Source organism: Podarcis muralis, chromosome 1, assembly GCF_964188315.1.
Source record: "Podarcis muralis chromosome 1, rPodMur119.hap1.1, whole genome shotgun sequence".
Lineage (NCBI taxonomy): Eukaryota > Metazoa > Chordata > Lepidosauria > Squamata > Lacertidae > Podarcis > Podarcis muralis.
The window spans coordinates 35,682,181-35,700,779 of record NC_135655.1 but is presented as its reverse complement, the minus strand read 5'-3'; the positions used below and the strand labels follow the sequence as shown (position 1 = coordinate 35,700,779).

The window sequence follows — 18,599 nt, the reverse complement described above, 5'->3', positions numbered from 1 at the left end:
CTCTTGAATCTCTTTGCTTCATTTCTTGTGCCAGAGCTATGTCAAAGTGAGCGTTGCCTGCATTCTCACACTGGCCAATAATTTTACACACACACTCTGCAGCAAATACTCTAGTAGACCATCGAGGATGAGGGAAGGGGTGCAGCTTTTCATTGTTTTCCAAAGCTAATGCAAATTCATCATCCCCTTGAGCTCCCTCTTCTTCTTGGGTAGTGTCCACTGAAACCACTGTGGTGAAATCTGCATTGAGATACAAACAGGGAGGTAAAGTGCAAAACACTTAATGGATCAGAGTACTGTTGCAGCAGTACCCATCAAAGACTTGGGGGTGTATAACAGGGCAGAAGGGGAACAGGAGGAATAGAGATAGGGAGGAAGAATGAGCAAGGAAACAGAGCAAGAGGTGTGGGGAGTGATGCAAAGGAAACTTATTTATATTAAAAAATGTAACAAAACTACAGTCATACCTTGGAAGTTGAACGCCTTGCAAGTCAAACGTTTTGGCTCCTGAACACCACAAACCCAGAAGTGAGTGTTCCGGTTTGCGAACGTTCTTTGGAACCAAATGTCTGTCACTGCTTCTGTGGCTTCTGATTGGCTGCAGGAAGCCTTGGTTCCCGCTTTGGAAGTCGAACAGACTTCCGGAACGGATTCCGTTCGACTTCCAAGGTACCACTGTAATAGAAACTACCAGCAGCTATATCTAGGAAAGTAAAAAAAGTCTTTCTTTGTGCCAAGAAATAGGCATCAGCAAAGCTTTGCTAGGAAGAGAATCCCATAAAATTAAGTACCACCAGTGAGAAGGCCCATTTCTCTGGCGCCACTTGACTCCCTTCTGATGTCACTGGAGGAGGCTCCTCCTTTTCCTCTGTGGTCTTCTGACTTACAAGTTTTTATGAGTCACTCTTCTCACTTATTACATGAAATTACTTGCAAAATAGGTTAAGATATCAGCTGATAGTATGGTCAGTTGATTCATTGATTCATTTATGTAATGAGAAAATCTACTTTCTAGGAAGAAGGCATCAGCACATACCAGCAGAGGCAGCTAGAACATCTTTGCAGAGTTTAAGCCAGAAAGAGAGTTTTTCCACTCCCATTGATATAAGCATATGGCTCAGGGTCTCTCTGATATCTTGGCATAGTTTTGGATCCAGTTCCTTGTCCAATAAGCTCAGTAATGCACCTTCAAGGCCTACTTCTCTGATGTTAATGCCTGTAAAAGCAACAACAGTGTGATCTAAATTCATCTGCTGAGAAACAAGCATGAATCACAGCACTTTAAAGCTGACAAAAGTTTTTAAGTGCAATACTGTGGCAAAATATTTAACCCTGAAATAATAGCAAAAGGCTGTTGCTCATCTCATCTCTCTAGCATCCTTAATGCCCAAAGCATAACTAAAACCAAACACACTTCAAGACATTCCCTGCCTCTATACCATGACTCTGATTTCCCCCCAGGATTCCATATAGTAAGAAAATGTCTTGGGGGAAGTGTCATTGTATTATTTTTAAACCTCATTTTTAGAGCCACAGCAATAGTCCAAATTGACTTATTTCAGCCCTCTGTTCCAACATACAGATGCCTTTTCTTTTAATATGAGCAACATCCAGCTCTCGGAGATGGAAAGAAAGAAAATGAAAGGAACATCACCACTTCTGACAGAGGTAGTCACAATTTAAGGGGAGGAGTTATGCTGATCCCTGTCCATTCAGACAGCAGACCACAAACTAGCTAGGTCAGCATGGGCAGCAGGCTCCAAAAGAAGGGTTGTACACTTCCATACCCCTCCTTCTGTTGGGTTACCTCTATGGCACAAAAGCAGCCATGGACGAAGCTGGTGTTTCAACAGATCATGAAAGCTACATTCCAGGTTACAATATAAGTTCAGAAATAAGCTCCTACAAGCCATTTACGTCAATCAAAATACTTATTTATTTCATTTGTATTCCACCCTTCTTCCCAAAGTCACCCAGGACATCAAACAACAAGTGATTATACGTCTTTAAAGTAATTCCAATACTGGGAACAGTCTCAGCTTAAAGAAGGAAGGTCTTCAGTAGGCATCAAAAAGACAAGCCAGGCATGCCTTTCTGAGCAAAGTGTGCAAATCAGAGACCAAACAGGCAAATAAAAAACAACAAGTGTCTGTTTCTGGACTCTACTGTTTTAGACTGCAAAGTGAGTCATTTCATTCAAAAAGAAAGAAAGAAAGAAAGAAAGAAAGAAAGAAAGAAAGAAAGAAAGAAAGACCCCACCAGCCTTGCACATACAAAACTAGCATGCAAGACAGAAGACTGAGACAGATTCATCTCTCTGGCATGACAGTTTTATAGGAGGATATAGTTTTTGATGTGGTGCAGCAGTCAAACTCCCAGCCCTTCAGTCTGAAGAACTATAGATTGGAACAGATAAACATGTGCCTTTTGTGCCTCCAAGCAGTCAGTTTGCAATACACAAATATCTGCAGGATTTTGCATGGCAAGATACAAGTTACACAAAACCAAAAAAACATTTAAAAGGGCAAAACATGATGAGTGACACCCAGCTATGGTGGCCTGCTTGTGCTAGCAGGACTCCCTGCTCCTCCCTCATCTCCTGCAATCCCCTGCGTTCCCCCAGAATCTGGGGGTTTGGGAGAACATCTGGAGCTGACTCTGGGAGTATAGAGGGGAGAGGAGAGAGAAGTCCTGTTGCATCCACTGGTACAAGGTTGAATCTCAATATTACCTGGACTAAAGTCTTCTCTGCTGTCTTTAGCAAGGGCCACAGCATGTTCAGATACCTCAGCTGCCTCTCTTTGTACAAGCTGATGCAAACAAGCTAGTACTGCTCTCCTCAACAACAGATATGAACTAGAGAGATTCACCTGAAATATATAGACAAAGGATGTAATCTGGGTTGCACTTTTATAGGTGGTATCTGAAAGACAGGAGCCTGAAGTTCTTTAAGCAATAACATTTCTGAAACAAAATTAGAAATCAGATATTAGAGAAGAAAAAGCCAGAGGACAGTAGTAAAAATATCTGAGCCAACCTCCACTATCTTGACTGTGTCTGGCTGGTGTTAACAGTTCCATCTATTGTTTCATGTTAAGTTTCTCTGTTGTAAATCACCTTGAACACACTTGGGGGAAAGGTGGGATACAAATATTTGTTTAAAAGCAAATGAACAGAAAGATTTCAACTACTTTAGCTATGAATAAACTAAACCCTTATAAAATAAAACCTATTTTTGGTTATAGTCAATTAATATACATCATTTATTATTTTGCACCTTCAAAGAAATGCCATTCACATCACAGGCATATAATCATTTTAAATAGAACATTAAAAATGTTATAATATGGCTAGGAAGTTGTCTTTTACTGAATCAGGCCCATCTAGTTAAGCACTATCCTATATTGACTGACAATGGCTCTCTGGGGTTTCAGACAGAAGTCTGTCCCAACATTACCTATCTGTGAATGATAATATAATAAGGGATGCTATGAATGGTGAAATATGGATGTCTTTCTTACATATACACAGTACATCAAAGATACTGAACTAATATAACACCAATCCTGGCCTGACTGCATTGACTGCCAATTAGTTTCCGAGCCCAATTCAAAGCACTGGTTTTGACCTATAAAGCCTTAAATGACTTGGAACTGCAATACTTCTCCCCGTATGATCCAACCTGGACCCTGTGATCATCATCTGAGGCCCTTCTTCATACATGAGAGGTCCGGAGGGAGGCAACAGGAGAACAGGCCTTTTCTGCTGCGACTCCCTGCTTAGGGAATGCTCTCCCCAGGGAGGCTCATCTGTTGCCTTCTTTACATATATTTAGGAGCCAGCCTGCTTCTCCCAGGCCTTTGGCTAATTAAACAACCTATGCCTTTTAAACTAGGGCGGGGGGATTACTTTTGTTTGTTACCATGTTACGTATTTTTGTGTTTTTATATTGTAAACCGCTCTGTGATCCTCAGGTAAAAGGAAGTATAAGGTAAAGGTAAAGGGACCCCTGACCGTTAGGTCCAGTCGCGGATGAGTTTGGGGTTGCAGTGCTCATCTCACTTTACTGGCCGAGGGAGCCGGCTTACAACTTCCAGGTCATGTGGCCAGCATGACTAAGCCGCTTCTGGCGAACCAGAGCAGTGCACTGAAATGCCGTTTACCTTCCCGCTGGAGAGGTACCTATTTATCTACTTGCACTTTGATGTGCTTTCGAACTGCTAGGTGGGCAGCAGCTGGGACCGAACAACGGGAGCTCACCCCGTCATGGGGATTTGAACCACTAACCTTCTGATCGGCAAGCCCTAGGCTCTGTGGTTTAGACCACAGCGCCACCCACATCCCTTTGAAAGGAAGTATAGACACCATAACAACAACAACAACAACAGGCTCTCTACCAATGGATATGGCCAACTACAAATACCCACTATAGCAAAGCCTGCAGCTCTCTTACATTAGCCACCAAAATATGGCTGTTTCAATACTAGTTTAGAGAATTTCATCATCTTAATTTACAAACGCAGACATATTTAAAATGTACAAATTTTGCAGACTCATTAAAACTACTCTCAATAAATCCCCAAGCATATTAAACTTGCTGAATTATATCTAGGCCAGACTGATAGTATCTACTAAAATTCGAGTTTAAATGGAAGTTCTAAAATTACAATGAGACAAACTAAATGAGCATGGAATTATAGAGGAAGTTAACAAGTTCTTTATCATTTGCTATCTTGTGTCCATTTAGAAGCCTGAAAAATGGGGCAGAGCTGGATGCATGCTACAAAGAAACCTTGTTGGGAGGTAATGTACCTCATTTGTCAATGGGAACTCATCAGAATGATAGAAGTAACAAAAGGAGGTAAAATGGACACAAAAAGTGCTATGCATTCACAGTTAATCAAACCGAGTCTGCATCTAATAATTTCTTACGTTGCTGCATGCACACTAACTTATAAAGGTAATTTGATGCATAGAAAAATATGCCTAGCACATATTTAAGAAACCAAAAAATAATAAGATGTTTGAAGTTAAGATTTCAAGTATACAAATGCTTTATGCAACATTGATTCAAGCTGATCTCACACTGAGATTTATGCATGCTTAAAAAAATGCCAGTTCCTTTTTTTATATGAAAAAGCCAAAACACACAAGCTTAACTGCAAGACAAATAACAATGCCCATTTCTGATCTCTTTCATTTTTAAGAGACTGAAAATGGCAAAAACAAACACAGAAAAAAAACAGAAAAAATTGCAAGCAGTACATACAAACCACACATACAAACCACACCCACACATCCTTAAAATGGTGGTCTCTCTTTTTTTTTAGTTTAAGATGTTTTAAGTTAAACTAATGCAAAAATAAAATATACACAGCAAAGTGTGTGTGCCAGCTATAAAAATGTTAAGAAAGAATTTGGTTAGACCGGAACAAAACATAACTCAACATGCTAAAAGTTTTTCTTGACATTAATGGTTAAATAGAGAAAATGAGAAAATTAAAAGAAGAACACTGAAAATTGCTGAAATTTTAACAGTGCACAGAGACCTACCAACACAGAATTTTCCAACAAGATCTCCTGCACAAAAACAAATGATAATCCAGTCATGACAAAACCTAGGTATCAGAACCCATAGTGATCCCAACCTTCAACAATGGAAAACAAATTTACTGCCACAAGATGAGCACTTGCACATTTCAACTTTCATTATGTATTACTCCGGGTCCTTAAAATGAAAAAGCCAAATGCCAATACTAACTGCTGAAAACAGCTTTCTTGATTTTACTGCTTTATCTTTTGTAAACCTGCTTTGAGGGTTGTTATTTTTTAAAAAAAACACAAGCAGTTTATAAATCTTATGAAACAAACAAACAAACAAACAATGAACTGATAATGTTAAATTGCATTTGAAACCAATTTATATTTTTAAATTTACACCAAAGTACTTGCTGCTTTTTAAAAAGAAAAACCAGACCATAATACCTATAGCATCCTGCCCTGTGGAACGCCCTCCCAGCAGATGTCAAAGCAATAAACAACTATTTTACTTTTAGAAGTCATCTGAAGGCAGCCCTCTTTAGGGAAGTTTTTAATGTTTGATGCTGTACTGTTTTTAATATTCAGTTGGAAGCCGCCCAGAGTGGCTGGGGAAACCCAGCCAGATGGGCGGGGTATAAATAATAAATTATTATTATTATTATATTATTATAGCAAGATGGGATAGTTCATATAAGGTCTTAATCTGGAGAAACTTGGATGCTATGAGCAGTGGCTGCCTTTGGATTGCAGCCAAAAGTTGTCAGGAGCGATTCACAACTAGTACTCTGAAGTCCTAGGACCCCAACCAAAATGTGCTGCCAGAGCTAGACAGAGAGCCTAATCACCATACAGTCTGATATAAAACTATGTCCACCAAATCTCTACACAGTGGTGGCTGGGGCTCATTGGGACTGGAAGAGTAGAAGGCAGGGAGATGAAAAGTAGGTGGTCATAACCCAACTAATTCTAGCTTTGTCCCCATCCTTCTCTCTGCTGACTTCTACAAGGGGAACACGGAGACTAATGAGGAAGAAGCTGACAGCCAGGGCCTCCCTATGAACTGGTTTTAGGTAAGTCATGGGGGGGCTGAGGAAGGCAGAATGGGCTAGTGAGGCAGCACCAATGAACTGTCTCTATAAAGATTTATTATAAAATAATATGTGGGAGCTTTTTCTCTTGGACAGCATCAAGTCCATATATTTCTATTCAAAAATTTCAGTATTTTAGAATGAAGACATGGCAAAAGCATTCACTAACTTTGTATGTTTCCTATGTCTCATTCCAACTCAGGCAACATTATTTTACAGACCTATCAAGGAATCATTCACTAGGACATATTGTAATGTGATACACAGATGCCATTAACTGCTAGCAATGTTCTTCTGCTGCCCACACAGGACAGAACCAGTAAGTGGTTACACTAAAGGATAAACACAAACCAGACACCACACCGACAATTTTCAGGAGCCAGTGAGAGAACTTTGCAATATTCCAGGACGCTCTGCTAGTAACCAAAGACTCGCCATACTTCCAACAAAAAATTATAAATTGTTTCCTCAGAACAATTTGTTCATTTTCAGTTCCCACAATTTGTTCATTTTCAGATTTCAATGAAATTAACCTGCCTCATGGAAGTAGTGCATGTTTCAGTTTATGCATCTGAAAAAGTGGACTTTAATGACTAAAAAAGTTTGGCACATTAACCATTTTTAAAGCTGCAGTTCCAATGCTCTGTTTCCAAAGTTACAAAAAGAGGGAAAGCGTAACATGTAAATATGTACTTACACACAGGCACCGCACGAGGCTAGACAAGTTTACATGACGAGGAGCAAACATATGAAGTTGCTGAAGGCAAGAGATGGCTTGAGCTTGGACAAGGCAGTCAGGATTATCTTGCATCACTGCACAGCCTAGGAGACAAGATGCCCTCAAGGCTGAAACTGTAGTGCTGCTGCCTATAACACAGGGCAAAGAAGGAAGGAGAAAGATTTCCCTCTGTCATGTTCTTTTTACTCAGAGAGCAGTTAACAACATCAAAAACTGCATTACTATTTGTTCAACGTGTGCACCGCCTATGCTAAATCTTCTAGATTACTTCTAACATTTTTAAAAAACAGAAATACATAACTGAAAATACATAGGCTCAAACAATTAAGTCCCTGCGCTAAACAAAACTATATGTAAAAAAACATTTATCCATACAAAAAGGGCAATAATAGAAATTACAGAGATAAATTGGCCTGAAGGAAGATGTTAACTCTAAAGCCCCAGAACTGTGCAGGGGCAATGCATATTGGGACACTGGCAAGGGACTAGAGGGCTTTACCCCCTTCCCTGTGGCTGCAGTCCTAATTAGGCCCCCAGTGCTGGCCATTTGCATGAGAAAAAACCTGATTAGCTTCATTAGGAGTTCCTTCTCCCGCTGCCCACCCTGCAGACATGGGATCTCAATCCACATTGCAGCAGGCAGCAAGTGGCTGAACACCCTACCTTCCATGCCAGGGTCCTTGAATGACCTCTCACCCTGCACTGGCTATTTCTGCAATAAAAACCACACACCCAAGGGCAAAGAACATGGCCAATGTCACTTGCTTGGGCCTCAACCAGATAGTTGATCTAGGCAATCAGGGAGAAGGGCACCTATATGCACCCAGAGGGAAAATTTGCCTAGACCTCAAAGACTAGTAGGGATTCTCCAGCCAGGGAAAAAGAGCACTGGTCATTTGAAGCACTCAAGAATAGAAGCATGCAGGTCACATTCAATTTATCCATTAAATGAGCTTTGAGGGCTACAAGCTACACCAGTGTTTCTGAAACTTGTGTCTCCAGCTGTAGTTGGACTACAACTCCCATCATGCCTGGCTAGCAGGGCCAGTAGTCAGGGATGTTGGGAGTAGTAGTCCAACTACAGCCGGAGACACCCATGCTAATGATGTGATTGTGCAAGACTTGGGAAAAGAATTTGTACCAATATGCAGAAGTCTGAACATTGTTTTAGTTCTTGCTGTACTCCATACACATTTCACTAAGTGAGAACTAGCAAAGCATTATCTCCCAGCTTCATAATCAACAGCCTGGTTCCTGTCTTGTCATTATGTCGCAAATATGTGCATACCTTGCAACTCAGGACCCAAAGTAGCGATAAGTGCATTTAAACAGCGACCAAGGCTTTGATGAACTTCAGCATAAGCAGGAGGCACAGTCAACAACAACATAAGAACAAGAGAGAGGGTAGGTTCCACATGCACGTGATACAGAGGACCAGCAGAATCAATGACCAGTGACAGAGAATGCAGTGCCCAGGTCTGTAAAATACCAAAAATGCTGTGCTGTCACACATACAAATGCACAAACATAAAATAATTCGCAAACTGTGACCAAAAAGAAAATTATTGTGTAAAATGAGTGTACTTCTGTGAGATGGTGCTAAATAATATACTAATAATTCAGTACAACAACATGACTGGAAATGATAGGAGTTTAAGATGAATGACCTGAAGAAACGTAATTGCTCCTCACGGCAGGGCTAAGGGAAGGGAGAAGTGAGTAAGTACCGATTCTGGCATACATGAATAGAGACATGATATAAACTGGCCTGAACTTTCTTGCCTTCCTCAGTGGCAATAGCAGCTCACTTAACTGCTGATGGTTTTTATTAGGTAGGTGAGGGAATATAATTAACTATATGTTATTCCCCTACATGCCCATGTGTGTGGGTTATCTGACAACATGATCAGTTTATATTTTTATCACAGTCGAACATTCGTCCTTAGAGGCAACAGCATTAAAAATAAGTGAAGGTGAAATACTTGTGTTTACAGCAAAAACAGCTTCAGGCATATGCATGATGCTGGAATGATTGAAGGCACCAGTGGCGTAGCGTGGGTTGTCAGCACCCGGGGCAAGGCAAGTAATTTGCGCCCCCTAACCTGTGGATTTGCCCTAACCCCAGATGTTGCGCCTGGTGCGGCCGGCCCCCCCTGCACCCCCCACGCTACGCCACTGGAAGGCACACCTCCTTCATGGCTGGCTGACAACAGAGAGTACTATATGCTTCTTCCTCTCCAGGAGAGGAGGGGGAAACCACATCACACAGAGACTTCTCTACCAATTACGTTTCTATGGTCTGAGTCTGCCTATCAGCAATACAGCTCTATGGCCTTAACTCGTAGAAAAGAATATGCATAGTTAGATTTGACTGCATTTCTCCCACACCTGCATCTAAAATGGAGATCAGAATAGATGGCCCTAGCACGTGTAAGAGGAGGGGTGTGGTGCCATGTGGAAATCCACGCAGAGTAGTTCTAAGTGTTCATGCTTATCTAAGAGCTGATGCCCCCCCCCCCCCCCGTGTGTGTGTGTAAGTTCAGGGAGCAAACACTGTCCTTGCTGACCTGAGTTGGAAAATTCTATCACCCTCTTGCCCTCCATTCCTGTATCAGAAAAGCAAGTAGAGGGTTCAATAAACAGAAGAACTGCAAGGAGGAAAGGATAGTGAATAGGGCACTTTGAACAGACACTGATCCTTCATCCCAGATTCATGTGCCTTTCATGGTGAGTCTTCACGTCCCCCAACTCAGTTCAATATCAGTCACAGCCAACAAGAAGAACAACCAACAAGAGCAACAACAACCAAGTTAACAGCTCAAGGATTTGAAGTCTGCTTTTATGAAGGAAGACATACTTTACAAAATGACTATTAAACAATACTCAAACTAGATAACATTTTTTAAAGGTTTGCTCGTTCAGAGTTATATACGGGTGGGGTATAAATAATAAAACTGTTATACTATTTTTCCACCTGAAGGTCCTCAAAGCCACTTACACAATAAAAAAAGGAAAAACAGTTGAATCCAATAAATACCTGTACTTCAGGTGAAGTGCTGTCCTGAGATAATGTATAAAGTATTCCAACACAAGCATTCAGGTGCTGAGTGGAGCCTATGCCTCCTAGATATCTATAGAGGGATCCCAGAGCCAAAGAATGTCCTGTTCTTGATATTACATCTCTGGCAGATTTTAGTCTATGTATTATAAAAAATAAAAAATAAACTGGGTAAGAGATGCTTTGAGCTCAACTTGGTTTTGGGGAAAGTGTCACATACATGTTAAATCAAATGAAATTAGAATGGTGATTATAGCAACAGAGTCCAGCTTTACAAGATAACTTTAGTGAAGCAAATAGAAAAAAATATGTTACTGGTGTCAAGTCTCCTCATAGCTAAGTGGTATCCTCTGCCCAGAACCCAGAGGAGAAGCTGAATGAATTATTTGCATCAATATTCACAATGGAAGATATACAGTAGCAGATCTCAAAACTGGTTTTTGCAGTTTGCAAACTAACTTTTGCAGGATGGGAATCTGACAAACTGAGGCAGATAGTGGTAATGAGAGATAAAATTCTTGGCCTAATACACAAAATGAAAACTGACGGATTACTGGGTCTGGACGGCATCCACCTGTCAAATTGCTGACCTTCTAACAAAAATACATAACTTGCCCCTCAGATCAGCTTCCATCCCTGAGAACTGTAAAGCAGTAAATATCACACCCATTATTTAAAAGGGATACAGAGTGATTCTGGAAATTACAGGCTGGTTATATTAACATTTGTCTTGGGAAAACTAGTGGTAATTATTGTTAAAGGGAAAATAACCAAGCTTATAGAAGAACAAGCCTTGTTGAGTGAGCGTGGCTTCTGCAAGAGCAAGACCTGTTTCACTGAATTCTTTAAGAATGTCATCAAGCATCTGGTTGACACAGTGTACTTCGACATTCAAAAAGCTATTGAGAACCACCAGAACATCACACAGAGGGAAGAAATGGGAATTTTTTTTCATTTAGCAAACTTAAAAGCTTGCACAGATGGAACATTCATCATGACAATGAACTCTACCCTTGAAGCTTTTTCTTACTTCTGAGTATATATGCATAGGACCAAGCAGTTCATTTTGTAGTACAGTGCAATGTAACAAAACAATGCAATAAGAAGTGTCTTACTTGTCAAAGCTAATTTGCACCAATCCAGCAGTGAAAGTACTGTCAGCAGCTACTTGTGCAAGTCTGGCTAAGGATTCTGCAGCAAAACATCTTAAGAGTGGGTTACTGCTTTCCAAGGCACTCATCACTAAGGTCAGGGCACAGCTTCGAATTTCTTCAGAACCTAAATTTCCCTTGCAGCTAGCCAAGTGCTAGAAGAAAAAAGATTTATTTATTTTTTAAAGCTAAATATGTAGATACAGTAGACAGAATTTTACAGGGATAAAGACTATCTATGCAATATCCCCACAGGAGTAGTTCCAAAGGTCATATTATTCTACCACTCTAAGCTGCTAAATTTTGGGGCAATGATGCCTGAAAAATGAATATAAAATATATAACCCATCTTCACGTGCATGAGCAGCTTATGAGCTGTAGGGAAAAGGTTTTTTTCCAGACAACATCAAGCAGATGACAACAGAGGTAGGTTGTACACATAGCAGTTTATTTTTCCATTTGACTCTAGATGCAAGAGGAAGATAATTATGTTGCCAATACAGGACACCTCCAGCTATACAAACATGGTTTCCGTTAGAGAGTTTCTAAACAATAGTGGAATGTGGATTCCTGCATTGCACCAGTTTTTCTCCTTGTCAATGCAGCATGTTTTTAAGGTCAGAAAAGACTGTGTCCATCATGCAATTCCACAGTGTGCACGAGGTTAAGAAATAATAAACGTGCTCGAAACGTTAAAGAGTCTGTAACATGTTCCCTTCAAAAAAATAAGTGTATAAAGCACCTCTAAGTCTAAAAACAGAAAACTAGGACAAAATCTGGTGGATGGTAAACAGAAAGAAAGAGAGAGAAAACATTTTAGAAGGGGCAAGCAAGAAATACGCATATTTAAAGTTGCATTTATTGAAATTATATTCAAACTCTAAATTTTCTTCCTGGTGATGAATACTTACAAAGAGAATGGAATTTAATACAATGCCACAATAATGTGATTTATTTTCAAGGACATAGAGCTCTCAGAAGTATTATTCAAATTTTCCAATTCACAGAAACAGCACTATAGTAACACCTCTCAATGTTTAAGGTATAATCACTTTTTAGCCAACAGACCTGTTTTTGTAACATAGGGAGACTTACCTTCAGAACATTAGAAAATGCTGATAGAACATTTTGCTGTACTATCTGCTGCCGTGATCCTTTGGTTTGTTTTATAGATGTCAATAATTGTTCTAATACTTGCAACCTTAAACACACAAAAACAGGAGGAGACAGGGGATATAACTAATTTTTATGTTATTCAGCCAAGTTCAGCAGATATCAGGTTGTTGAGCAGGGAACACTGCTTTTGCTGTGGCCTGTCCCCTAGTGTAGAACTCACTATTACCCAATGTGTCCCTAGGGTCCTTTCTCTGTTAACCCCAATCTAGTACACCTTTCTTTCTATCTATCCCTTTTAAAAAAGGCTATCATCCAACTTTATCATTCTAAGTAACTACTATAACACTGCATATATTTTATTATGTTTTTAAAAAGTGATGCATGTGAACATATTTGCATATATGGATATACACCCACACTTCATAAATGAAAAGCATTTTGCTGTTTGTGTTCTGCATTTTGCAAGATATTACGTTATGTAGGCTTGAGAAGACAGGTGGGAAACCAGTAACTATTGCTGCTGCTCCTACAGCGGCTGGATTAATATTCAAAGTGGCCAATCACAAGAGGGCGGACAATATATTTTAACTATTCTTCCTCCCCACAGCCTATTCTGTTCCTACCTGCTCACCATCAAAAGACCCCAATGCACTTGTTATACCGCAGATTGGTTTCACAAATGCTTGTGCACCTGAATTAGAAAATGGCAGGACAGGAAGGTGAAGGAGCTTCATGAGAAGTTGTGTATGCACATGAAATATTAAAGTAGAACTAGATTGGGAAACAGAAAAATGTTCATGTATGTTATTTCAAAGACAGCATTCCTTGGAATGCCAGTCGTTTTCAGGCTGGGATGGGTGAGTGTAGAATGGAGATAGCGGTGGAGAGCTCTTGCTTTCACGCTCTTTCTGACATGGCAGGCCACACAGCAACACACTGTGGACCAGGCAGACATATGGACTTCTAGCTGGACTTCTACATTTTTGGTAGAAGTTTCTGTTCTAAAGGAACCAGAAGGATCAAGATGTCTCAGACTTTTCAGATAGACATGAATGGATTTTGATCTGGGAAAACCAATTTCAAATCTCACCTATGCAGAATCAGGATGGGTAATAGCACCACTTTCTCAGCAATTCTCGGTAGCTAATTATTTTCACACATAAGCTAACCTGAGGCTGAAAATTAATTCAGCTTCTGTATAATATTTTATATAGATATATTTTTACACAGAGTCCTCAGGCCACATAACCATTTACTTTTTTAAAAAATTCCAATGTGCTGAACATTTCAACACCATGTTTTACATGCACTAGTCATGATATTTTTTATTGTTTTTACCTTTGGGACTCTGCAACATGGGAAAATACGACTCCAAAGAGACGGGTTGCTGCTCCAATAATGGATAATGTTGGCGGTAAGGGTTTAGGCACAGAACCACCTTCTGCAGCTCTCTCATAAACCGAATATGGGTCATACTCCAGACTTCCACCAGCTATACTGTTAACTAGGAACAGCTGCAAAGATTGGAGAAGTGCAATTGTTATCACCAGACATCAGACTACCTTCTCTGAATGGGTAAGTTACTGCTGAAGCATACCTGCTCTTCAATAAATCTGTGCTCTGTCTCCTGTAGTAAGGGACCCAGTAAGTTAAGTTCATCCTGGTGACAGAGAGATGGAAGGTAAGCAGCAGAGGGTGACATCTGGTTATCGGGCTGAGTCAAATCAAGCACTAGTTCTTTGAGAACAGCAGAGAAGCTTCCTGTAAATTAAGGAGATAGAAGAAAATTACTTTTATGTAAAACTAGTATCTAAAGATATTATTGGCAAGGCGCTTAAGGACATGATTTCTTTTTTATCTTTAACACAGAAGAATCAGGGGAAGTGCAAGTGCAGTCTACCACTGCCACAGATTCTGCAGTCAAGTCAACAGCATTTGGGGAAACTGCAGGGACACACGAGCCTCATCCCAGGAAATCCATCTTCATGATTATGGCACCTCCCTTGCCAAGTATGTATGGTATTTGGGACTTCTGATAAATGTGCCTTTTGGCAAGTCATAACACTAAACAAGTTAAACAAATGTGGAATGTCAAAACTTCATAATACAGTGTTACCTCGGGTTACATACACTTCAGGTTACAGACTCAGCTAACCCAGAAATAGTACCTCAGGTTAAGAATTTTGCTTCAGGATGGGAACAGAAATGGTGCTTTGGGGGCGCGGCAGCAGCAGGAGGCCCCATTAGCTAAAGTGGTGCTTCAGGTTAAGAACAGTTTCAGGTTAAGAATGGAGCTCCGAAATGAATTAAGTACTTAACCCGAGGAACCACTGTATCAGGAAAAGGATCCTATTAGCTATTTTGAGCCAAAGAAAAATGTAATGAACAATTTCAGAAAATCCCACTATTTGTAGAGCATCGTGGTCAGGTTGAAAGACAGCATGGGCACAAAAATGAATTCATGTACCTACCTAAAAACACAAGTTACTGAAGTAAACAAACAAACAAAAAGTTTAACAGAATTACACTTTCTTCTTTCGCTTCAACACTTTTTAGCTTTTGTAACAGCTTTGTTACAAGTCAGGTTTGGTTGTATTGAACACAAAAGTTACTTTGGAATGAAAGTTATTTTTCTATTCGTATTCAGTGATTATGTGAGCAGAAGGCAGCTTGCATAACCAGTCCTTTTATTTCCCTACTCCATGTCTGCAACCTCCACAAAGCTTCTGTGAAGTGTTGGGGAGCCCTCCTGCAATTGGTTTGGTGTGATGTCTGAATTAAGCAACAAAGGCCATCAGAGCAGGCAAGCGGCATCTTTTCCTTTCCCAGGTACTCTAGATATGGCTTAAACTTCATTCAGGTGAAACTCTCTTTCCATAAACCACTGTATAAATGGCTTGCCCTCCTGGGAAACAGCTCTCTCAATTAATATTTTGGCTTGATTACTATCCACACATTTGGTATAAATATAAATTCATGATGTTAAATTACTTTTCCATTAAAATAAGACTGGTTTGTCCATTTGTCAATAAAACAAAAAGGACAAGAACAAAACCTTTGGAAGTATTTCAGGGAAGTATTGCTTGATGACTTACCTTCATAGCTCTTTGGAGGCAACAAAGTAAGCAGTTCATAAAGTCTTTTCCTGTACATCACTGCTGATGGTTTTAAAGGATTGCCATAGGTTTTAGTTAGTGAAGGAAGCCTTAAAACATAAAAAACCACATCCTAAAGTTAAAAGAGAAAAACATCTATCCAACAAATTCCAGATACTATTTTGCTTTGTACATCACCTAAGATTCAATGTCTGGAAAGCTTTAAAAATAAATAAATTAAACCACTGTACAGCACTATATATGTACAGCAATTCTCAAAATATCACTCCCTCTAATGCTGAACTGAGGTGAATACAGGACGTTATGTTATACCAAGTTTCATAATTGTCAGTATTGTCTACTTTGGCCAGCGATGGCTCTCTATGGTATCCGGTAGGAAGTATTTCCCAGCCTCTATCTGAAGATGTCAGGAATTGAACTCAGTACCTTCTGCATACAAAGCAGGTGTTCTACCACTGAGCTACAGCCTTTCCTCATCAGTGAGTCCAGACAGAATCGGAGCCAAACAGGATGGCAAGAATCCTGCCTTAAAACATTCTAGTAATCGGCTGAGTCCAGTAAGAGAGACCAAGAAGGTTCAGTAGGGTTTGAACACTGAAGTGTGGTAGGATGAAACAGTCTGCCTGAACTCCTTACAATTTAAAATATTCTGCAAGAAGACATGGCTGTCTGGCTTCTTCTTAAACTTTGTGACCATACAAAAATGATGATACGTTTAAAAGGAAGAAAGAACTACTGCTTTTCGTGCTGCAAACACACATGTAAGGACCTGCTAACCAGTTTCTGTATCAGATATAATCTTGCACTGACTCTATGAAGGACTGCTCTAGAAGTTTCCAAGCAATATTTTCCTCCCTTCATGTATAAAATTTCAACCTGGATTGCCACTTTAGTACAACTATCCGCACAAAACCATTACTTGGTTGATATTTGTAGAAAACAACAACAAACAAAGAAAACAACAACAACAAACAACAAAGAAATATTCAGTGCTTTTATTTTTTGCTATGAAATCAACAGCTCAAAATGAAAGATTTAGTTAAAAATGAGCGCTGCTCAGCAGCAATACTCACTGTGTCAGTAAAGCAACAGCACATGGGAGGGGAGGAAGCAGTCTTTGAATCACTTCATCTGTAAGGAGGCCCCCACAATGGACGATAAAACTTTTAATAGCTGGGGATAAAGGATAGTGACTATTAAAAAGTAGAACCTTTATTTTTATAATGAATTATAGATGTATACCTAGAAATTCAACAATAGACTTGTTTCATATGTCTAATAACTATTTCAATGTAAAAAGGCTTAATAAAAATAATCTGGTCTATTATAGCTAACTGGTAACATCTATTTCTAAACAGTAGGCTGCTGCAAATGGTCAAATTCCCTTTGTTTTACTGTGGAATGTTAAGAACAGTTCTTCTATGTACTTGAATCTATCATTTCCGCCATAAGTGGGAAACTGGGAAAAATAGAACATCATTTTCCCTTCAAAACATGAAGAGAGGGGAGAAATTACAAAGCAGCCAAAAGAAATTCCACATACCACAGAGAGCACCTGCCCGGCTTTCCAGCGTCACTTGCCATGTAAATGAATCACCCCGGCTTTTCTCAGTTTCTAAATCTTTAGGCGATAATGGGAAAGCACATTTCCACAATAGCAGCATTCTTGGAAGATGGTGCTGAACAACCGCCGGACCTATCATGTTAATATTGGACATTTTCTCATATTAATACGATGCACTAAAATTCTGATGTCAACAACGAACCTTAAAAAAACCACCTGCAAGCTGCCTAGAGGGTTCAAGGTTGATGGGAATTGTAATCCAACAACATCTGAGAGGAGGACTGAAAACAACATGGCACTAGCAATTTAGTTGAAAGAAATATGAGAATAAGTGAGATTTGAGAAAAAGATAAATTCTGGAATAACATTATGTCTAAATTAAGTATTTAAGTATTGGATAAAAATATTTAAAGTTGGAGACATAATATTTGAAAATTACAAAATAAGTTGAAATAAGGTGATAAATTGCTGCTTATAAGTTTATAACTGGGAACACAGGAATGGGAGATGTGAGGAAGTCCAAAAAGTTAAGAAAATATGGTTGTTGGACATTTGGATTTGTTGTATGTTTTTTATTATATGTAAATCTTTTTGCTTTTTTCTGTTTTTCTTTGTTTGTTGTATTTTGGTGATGGTTTTATATGTGGTTGATGAATACAATGTTTAAAATCCTTAATAAATATTTTATTAAAAAAAATATCATGTTAATATTGGACATTTTCTCATATTAATACGATGCACTAAAATTCTGATGTCAACAACGAACCTTCAAAAAACCACCTGCAAGCTGCCCAGAGGGTTCAAGGATGATGGGAATTGTATCCAGCAACATCTGAGAGGCGCATTTGTTAGCTGAAATGGAACTGCACCAATCAGGCATAAGCCACAGCACCCAAATGATCTAGTTGAGATTCCTGCATTGCAGGGCGTTGGACTAGATGCCCCTCCAAGTTCCTTCCAACTCTACAATTCTGTGATTCTTATGAACACAGAGTGCATCTGGCACCTTCAATATACAGTTTTTGGCGTATGCTGAAAATGCTATTTGTAACCCTGGCCTTTGATGCCTAAGAGATATATCTAGGGCTCAACCTACTTATACAATTGCAATTTGGTTCGAACAGTTTTTGATGTTTTATTTTAAATTGCTGGAACCTTGGGATGAATAATGGGTAATGAATTAAAATCATCACCAACACCGTACTGTGCCCTGCTACACAAGCAGT

General features: G+C 39.5%; 1 protein-coding gene across 3 annotated transcripts in view; it reads right to left on the bottom strand.

The window, feature by feature from the left end:
• HEATR5A (HEAT repeat containing 5A) overlaps positions 1-18,599 on the bottom strand; it is a 63,623-nt gene that overhangs the window by 17,667 nt on the left and 27,357 nt on the right. For 2 of the 3 annotated variants that reach the window (XM_077926184.1, XM_028721262.2), the window contains exons 12-25: positions 17,353-17,505; positions 16,883-16,982; positions 15,789-15,898; positions 14,291-14,454; positions 14,032-14,207; positions 12,673-12,778; positions 11,542-11,732; positions 10,406-10,565; positions 8,657-8,846; positions 7,327-7,496; positions 5,554-5,580; positions 2,732-2,870; positions 1,037-1,216; positions 1-240 (exon numbers count right to left, since the gene is read on the bottom strand). In XM_077926184.1, coding sequence (XP_077782310.1) covers positions 1-240; positions 1,037-1,216; positions 2,732-2,870; positions 5,554-5,580; positions 7,327-7,496; positions 8,657-8,846; positions 10,406-10,565; positions 11,542-11,732; positions 12,673-12,778; positions 14,032-14,207; positions 14,291-14,454; positions 15,789-15,898; positions 16,883-16,982; positions 17,353-17,505 — 2,106 coding nt within the window. The remainder of the gene's footprint in view (positions 241-1,036; positions 1,217-2,731; positions 2,871-5,553; positions 5,581-7,326; positions 7,497-8,656; positions 8,847-10,405; positions 10,566-11,541; positions 11,733-12,672; positions 12,779-14,031; positions 14,208-14,290; positions 14,455-15,788; positions 15,899-16,882; positions 16,983-17,352; positions 17,506-18,599) is intronic. The other variant, XM_028721271.2, reaches the window with a different exon arrangement.